Source organism: Bison bison, unplaced genomic scaffold, assembly GCF_000754665.1.
Source record: "Bison bison bison isolate TAMUID 2011002044 unplaced genomic scaffold, Bison_UMD1.0 scf7180017864527, whole genome shotgun sequence".
NCBI classification, from domain to species: Eukaryota; Metazoa; Chordata; class Mammalia; order Artiodactyla; family Bovidae; genus Bison; species Bison bison.
In genome coordinates, this window is record NW_011495078.1 from 853,277 (window position 1) to 860,894 (window position 7,618).

Consider the following 7,618-nt stretch of genomic DNA (forward strand, 5'->3'; position numbering starts at 1 on the left):
AAGTGGTGGGAAATCTACCTTTCTGCAGAATTGCTGTTAAATGTTCTCCCAAGAGCTGCTTCTCCACACAGGCGATCAGTGGTTTCCTGGGGGGTGGTGCACAAGGAGCCCATCAACCAGGAGGGACGGGACCATGCCAGCGCTGACCCGGCCTCGGGCTGCTGAGTCCAGCGAGGAGGGCGGCAGCAGACGGGGCGCCCACGCACAGAGGGGCTGCCAGCGGCCCTCGCGCTCCGGCTAGCTGAGCTCCAGTCCCTGGGGCTCCTGGACCGCTGCCCTCAGTCCCGCCCCACTGGGTCCCACAGCCCCCCCGCCACCCCAGCAGCCCCTGTTCTCACTTCCACCTGCGTCATCCCAGGATCACACATCAAAACTTGACTCCCTACAGAGTCTGGGAGTGTCACGCTCAACAGAGAACCTGACATCCTGGAGGCGGGCGTGTGGGCTGTCCCCTGCACACGGGGACACGGCGCCCTTCTGGGGTCCAGGCCTCTGCTTGCTGAGCTCTGCTCTCAGAGATCAGAGCCCTACTGCACTCCCAGGACTACTAACCTTGGGCCCACTCGAGGGACTTCTCCCTGCACCACCTCGAGTGGCCCTCATGGCAGCCCCAGAGGCCGGCAGCCACCTGGGCTCCGGGCACCGAGGGCTCAGCTTCGAGCTGTGCTGACGCCTTGGGGAGGGGGCGGCAGCCCGGGCTCATTTACTGGCCTCTTGAGTCTGCTTTCTCTGAAAATCACCTTTTACTCGATGACCTTTGAGTCATCTGACGCTGCAGAAGCCACCTCAGTGCTCCTCAAAACCCTAAGCCAGGGAACCGCCCTCCTCTACAAGTCCTCTGCTTAGGCTGCGGTCACTTCTCGGTGAGACGGGGAGGGTGGGCTCTTCTGCAGCACTTGCACCCAGGGGCGCCTGAGCAGCAGGAGCAGCCACGGGGCCGGGCACCAGGCGCTGCAGGCTGAGGCGTCCCGCCAGACAGTCTTTTGTCTTGCTGCAGCCACCCCCGAGGTCCCCGTGGCACCTCCAGCTCCGCGTGTGGGGGCAGCGCTTCTGCTCCGGCCCACTGTCCTCTTGAGCCGTCACACTGTCCCTCCCCTTCGCCGCCCCCGCCCCCACCAGCCACCACGACCCGCACAGTTCAGCGCTTTCCCCTCTTAGGACATCTCTCTCTTCCATCTCCCATGTTTCTGCTCGGACCTTCCTCACTTGAATAAACATTATGTGCCTGACACAGACACTCAAAAAACTTTCCCTTGAACTTCTCCCTAGATACGCATCGATTTAGACAAAAAAATTAAATGAAATGAGAAGATAATGGGACTGAGTAGCAAAATTACAGCTACATCAGTACATCAGATGTCCAACCAAAGTTTACAACCAAAACTGCCTACATTCAGTGATACCCCATTAACATTTTTATAAATGACAGATTCATAACGTAAATTAAAAATGGTAAAGAGACACGAAGTATCTCTGCCCGAATCACTCCTCTGGACAGGAACTCAAGACAGGCAACTAGGTCAGCGTGACTTACGACTGCTGAATAATCACGAGTAATAAGCTGCTCGAGGACCAAAAATACGTCCAGGGTCAGAGAGCAGCGAGCGAGTCTGTGAGACACCTGTGTGTCGGGAAGCGGAGGGGACATCGTCCCCAGGAGGCCACCAGATGGAGCCCGGAGCCGCACTCACTGTGTGCTGTGATCCAGGTATGTGATCACGCGGTCCGCCTCCTCCTCCAAGCGCTTACTCACGTGGTCAAGATACTCTGGAACCTTCCAGAAAGAACATTGAAACACATCAGCAACAAAACACATTCTTCATGTGACCCAAGAAGTTCAAACATTGCTTTAGTAAAAGAAAAAGCAGAATTGCACGCAAGCCAAACTGGAATACCGACTGATGGGAGTGGGGAAGGGACGCGGGGCCTGGGCTAGGTCACAGCACCCCATCCACGCACGGCGCGGCCAGCGAACGCCAATCACACGCTTTCTGCAGAGGGCCAGGGTGGCTGCAGGAGATCTCAAACCCCACTCTGAGTTTCCGGGGTGACGGGCGCCCGTGCTGCCACCTGCCTGCACAGCAGGGGCCGTGGCAGGGTCCCTGAGGCCCTGGCCCGTGGACGTGAACTGCCCCGCAGCCTGTGCTGGCCCCCGGACTTCCTTTTGGGTTGGGCTCTAAGACCCGAGAAACTAGAGAGGTTCTGGGGTTTGATTACCGTCACCTGGTATTCCCCCATGGCTTTTAGGGTCATTTTTTTCAATGTCTCACACAGACGAAAATTGTTAACATATCGGGTTTATCTTTCATATTTAAGCATTATCTTTAGAGAATTCCCTGGCGGTCCAGTGGTTAGGACTCCACGCTTCCACTGCAGGGGGCACGGTTCAATCCTTGGTCTGGGAACTAAGATCCCGCAAACGGCTTAGCACAGGCACCCCGCCCCCCAACACACACACACACACACACACACACAATTATCTTTTATCATACTCTTTCATCTTGAGCTCCTTTATGTACATCAGAAGCTGCTTTTCTGGCTTTTTTAATGGGGGGACAACAATGGAAAAGTTTCTAAAGGGGGGGGAATTAAACCCTCAAAATACTAAGAAAGAACCTCATTACTGGGAATTGAAACTAGATTGTAGCTTTCAGAAGATTTTCAGTGGAATGTTCGCCTGTGTGAAAAGACAGATGCTTAGAAATCACACCTGGATACACATCTGTGAAAACGAAGTAAGGCGCTTCACAAACGTCTCGGCGACTCACCTCTCTTTCTTGCATTAACCTTTGGCCTTCTGCAGCATATAAACAATTCGTTTCTTCCAAAAATTTCAGTTCAAATGAGTCTTTATATACCTAAAAAATGAGCAGAGTTACTGGCCAATTATAGCAAAGCCTCTCATCCTGAAGGCTGACCCCACGGCGAGGGTGGCTGGCTGCACTGCCACGCCCCTGCTTGGGGGTGGAGAGGGAAAACACTCCTGCATTTTCAGCCAACGCGTGGACGGTGTGGTCTCCACCGAGGTCTGACCCCGTCTGTGGCGGGGGGTTGGCGGCTGGGCCCACCTGGAGGTCGGACAGCATGCCCAGCAGGCTCCGCAGCAGGCTGCGGTCCACCGCCTCGCCGCTCCGCTCCCGCTCGATCAGCAGCAGGATGCCATCAATGGTTTTCGTCTGGACCATTTTATCACTGATGATGTGGTTTCTAAACAGCTCTAACCCCATATCCCTGCACAAACAGAAAAAACGTGTTAGGTTCACTCTTTACAAATTTGGGGTGAAGCTCCAGACACACTTACTTGCTAGCTCGTTGGGGAAATGTCAACTTTTTTTTTTAAATTTTCCTCTTTGACAGTCTGGCACATCTTGTGCTTCTTCCCTCATCCAGGCGGCCTGTTTCCTGCGTGAATCCGTGGGTCCCCCACCCTGCCCGGGGCCTGGGGCCTCCTGTCCTCAGTGTCCCCCCAGCCCGTGCTCCAGCTGCTGCGTCTGTCTGTGCTGCGGGACCACAGAACGAGGGTGCAAAGCAGAGCCCACCGCCCGTCCTCAGCCCGCTGCCCAAGGATCCAGGAGGAAGTTTGGCCATGGCCGCAGGCACCCTCTTCTGGAAGCTGATATGTCAGCTCGGGCTCCAGCAGCTCCCACTCAGCCAGCCGGACACGCCCTCACCCCCTCTGCCGCCCACAAGCCGTGTGACCCGGGCACAGCACCCGAATCAGGAGTGACTGTCCGTGTGGATGGAGGCCAGGAGGGCTGCGGGTGAGCCGGGGCAGGGTCCCGCACAGGCCGAGCTGCTCGGGAGGCACAGGGGCGCAGGGTCCGCTCACACGGCCCCCAAGGCCCCGCGTGGGGAGCAGGGGGAAGCCAGGCTCCCGCGCTCAGCACCCCCAGAGGAGAGTGAGTGGCGGAGACTGAGCCTGCTGGGCCCCGTCCCGGGACTCCATCGCCCGCAGGAGACCACGTGGGACTGCCAGCTGCCAGCTCGGTGGCCACCCCTCAGAGATGGATGCCCCGGGCTGAGGTCCACCAAGGGGCCCGGAGGACAGACAGACGGTTGGGCATGCGTGGCAGCCGCAGCACAGACACTCACCAGATGGAGGGCAGCGTGGAGTTCTGCAGCACGTACGTGCGGTCCAAGAACAGGAAGATACTCCGGATCATGATCTGGGGGCAGAGGGCCAAGTCAGTCCACCCCAGGCCTCTGAGCGGTCATGCTGCTGTCTCAGATCTAACACGGCTGCCTCACCAAGACCCTCAGGATTGACAACCCTGAATCTAATTGTTCCCCTTGGTGCTGGCTTTTCCTTTCATCCAGAAAATCTGACGAGCGATTTCACAGCACTCAGCCTCCAAGACACATGTGAGCTCAGTCCCTTCCTCACTGATGTGCTCAATGCCCTTAGCCTGGGCTCCAGCATTCCTTCCTGGCACGTGGGCACATGGGCACGCAGCCCTCAATTGGCTCTGCAGGCTCAGGGGGTGTGGGGGCCCAGGACTCTCCTCTCAGGGAGCTCCCCAGACTCTGTCCAGGAGCTTTGCTCACACAAGTAAACAGAACCTTCCTGACAGACATTCGCCTGTTTCTATCACTCACGCGGTGCTTGGCCTGGAAGAGACTCTCTTGCTGTCACCACTTACCTCCGTTAGGAAACAAAAGCATCCGACGCACTCGGGAGAGCTACTGACACTGCCTTTGCTCCCCCTCTCCTAACTCAGCCAGGCCACCCTGAAAACTCACACACGTGAAGCCAAACTAGAATCAACACAGCCACTAAGTCTAAGCCTCCTGTCCATAGGCAGTGGGAAGCTCTGGGACTCGGGCTTGATTCTCAGGCACAAACTGAGATCGAGGAAAACTTCAGAGGCTCACCAGGAGTCTCAGGCCCGGGCTACCTGTGTGTGTGGTCTGAAGGCCCTGAATAGGACAGACCCCAAGCCCCGCTCACGACCCGCCTGCCCTGCCCGTGCACCGAGGCTGGCACAGGGAGGAGGCGCCCAGGCCGCCAGCACCGCAGAGGCCGTCGGCAAGCTCACCATCTGTCTGCAGTGATCCTGCCAGCACGTGTTCATCTTCTTGAGAAACAACACACTGTCTAGCGAGTCTGTGCAGGGCTGCTAAGGAAAGCTTCCGAAACACAGGCTCATTTACTGCAGTTTTTACCTCTTAATTTCAGCTCTCTTCACCACAGACTACCGCATCTATTTAGTACTCAGATTACTGAAAGACCAGAAGCTCAGAAGCCACAAGTGTGGTTTCTGAGTCCCCACACGCCCCTGCGAAGTGTGATGCACCTGCCTCATCCCTTCGCGCCTGCCCTGTACCCTTCCCTCCCCTGCCCGGGTCCGGACCCAGAGGAAGTGGGCCTGCTGCCAACAGCAAAGGCCCAGGATGGTTTCAGGCAGCGAGGCCCTGAGCTGAAAACCACTGAGCCCCCAGCTGCACACTGTGAGTAGACAGGCAAGGGTTGCTTCATGTGGCTAAGTTTGTGGCAACCGGTTATAAGCCACAGAAAACCAACAAGAGTTTTAAGAACAAGAATAAAGAATAGCAGAACTCAAACTTTAAGATATTTTTCAGAATGTTTCCTAAATACTTCAAACCAGTCTTAAGAAACGGACACTTTCACTTTATCAGCAAAGAAGTTTAAAGGTAAAAAAATTCCACTTCAAAAAAATCTGTTTTGTTGGGTTGTATGATATAAGTGCAAGGTTTTGTTTCCATAAATAAAAGAGAATTTTAAAAGTTTTTGTTTTAATATTAAGGATATTCGTTTATTCTTTATTCTATTAACGTTCACTTTCAAAATATTTAGGTAATGAACAGGAATCGCCTAAATAAAAAAAGGATATTCTCTGAACTGAAGGATCTGTGCTTGGACGTGGCCTTCGCAGGCCTGGCGCAGCTGCTGGTAGAGCGTGGGGGACACTTTGTGGGAACAAAGGTTTTCAACAGCCTGAAGACAAAAGGAATAACCAGTTATTCGCTACGAATGACAAACTTGTTCTTTAAAAAAGTGTATTTGTGCAAACAGCTATAATCGCAACAGAAAGGCGCCCCTCCACCACGCACACAGGCTACACCCTCACAGTGACTCAGGGCCACCACTGCTGGAACACCGGAGACCAGCGGAGTGGCCCACAACAGCAGGGACCCAGAGCACGGACGCGACGGCGCCCCGACGCCTGCCCGAGGATGGGGCCCCGAGGGGGCGCGCCCCAGGCCAGGCTTCTCCAGACTCCCCCAGGCTCCCTGCTGAGCAGCCTCTGATCCTGGCTGCACTCCACTCACTTGAGGACCAAAATGGGCCTGAGCCCATGGGCCCTTGTCTGCGGTGGGGCTGCAGGGAGGAGTGAGCCGACCCCGAGGATCACAATGTGAAACCGGCCAGAAACACCTGCTCCAGACTCTGAGACCACCCCGACAGGGGAGCGGACAGGAGACCCAGGGCCCTTCAGGCTCCCGAGTGGGTGACGGTCCAAAAGCAGCTCAGGAACCAAGGCCCCGCGTGTGGGGTGACCCTCAAACTTGGCTTAAATTAATGAAGAAACAAGTGTTTGTGGCGGAAACAATTTTCATAGAATATTATCGCTCCACTTTAAAGAAATAATACTTGTATATTCTTACCAGTTCTAACAAAATTTTCTTTCAAATCTCATGTACAAAATCAGCATCTGATCCAATCCAAATATGAAATACTATAAAGAGAAATGCAGTGTTTCTACTGCCTATTTCTGAACAGTTTAAAAAAGTATGTGGGATATACAGAACGGACACATTTTAGAATCTTTACTCAAACATAACGGCAACTTACGTTTTTATAGTGATAAAGAAAATAATTATGTAAAGAAATACATAATATACAAAACACATGCATACTTATAAGGTTCAAAAGAGAACATGAAATAAGAAAACAAGAATACCTTTCCCTTACATTCTGTGTGTTAATGAGAACAACGGGTTCCCATCCACGTTTTCTTTCTATATCCTTCACTTCCTTTCTCAAACTTAATGGTTTTATAATTCATTCCAAGATCTACTGTCCTTTTCCCTCTTAAAAAAAAAAAGGGGGTATACTGTCCTAACAAAGACTTTTGTTCCAGTAGTTAGTCATTCAGTTCAGTCACTCAGTCGTGTCTGACTCTTTGCGACCCCATGAATCACAGCACGCCAGGCCTCCCTGTCCATCACCAACTCCCGGAGTTCACTCAGACTCACGTCCACCGAGTCAGTGATGCCATCCAGCCATCTCATCCTCTGGCGTCCCCTTCTCCTCTTGCCCCCAATCCCTCCCAGCATCAGAGTCTTTTCCAATGAGTCAACTCTTCGCGTGAGGTGGCCGAAGTACTGGAATTTCAGCTTTAGCATCATTCCTTCCAAAGAAATCCCAGGGCTGATCTCCTTCAGAATGGACTGGTTGGATCTCCTGCAGTCCAAGGGACTCTCAAGAGTCTTCTCCAACACCACAGTTCAAAAGCATCAATTCTTCAGTGCTCAGCCTTCTTCACAGTCCAACTCTCACATCCATACATGACCACAGGAAAAACCACAGCCTTGACTAGACGAACCTTTGTTGGCAAAGTAATGTCTCTGCTTTTGAATACGCTATCTAGGTTCT

The 7,618-nt window shown here is 53.5% G+C and overlaps 1 protein-coding gene across 1 annotated transcript in view; it reads right to left on the reverse strand.

Annotated features, from left to right (window-relative positions):
* CUL4A (cullin 4A) overlaps positions 1 to 7,618 on the reverse strand; it is a gene marked incomplete at its 3' end in the record, with an annotated part of 25,823 nt that overhangs the window by 10,222 nt on the left and 7,983 nt on the right. Inside the window, exons 3-9 of the mRNA XM_010831539.1 lie at positions 5,853 to 5,956; positions 5,037 to 5,106; positions 4,093 to 4,166; positions 3,069 to 3,231; positions 2,769 to 2,858; positions 1,692 to 1,774; positions 19 to 86 (exon numbers count right to left, since the gene is read on the reverse strand). Coding sequence (XP_010829841.1) covers positions 19 to 86; positions 1,692 to 1,774; positions 2,769 to 2,858; positions 3,069 to 3,231; positions 4,093 to 4,166; positions 5,037 to 5,106; positions 5,853 to 5,956 — 652 coding nt within the window. The remainder of the gene's footprint in view (positions 1 to 18; positions 87 to 1,691; positions 1,775 to 2,768; positions 2,859 to 3,068; positions 3,232 to 4,092; positions 4,167 to 5,036; positions 5,107 to 5,852; positions 5,957 to 7,618) is intronic.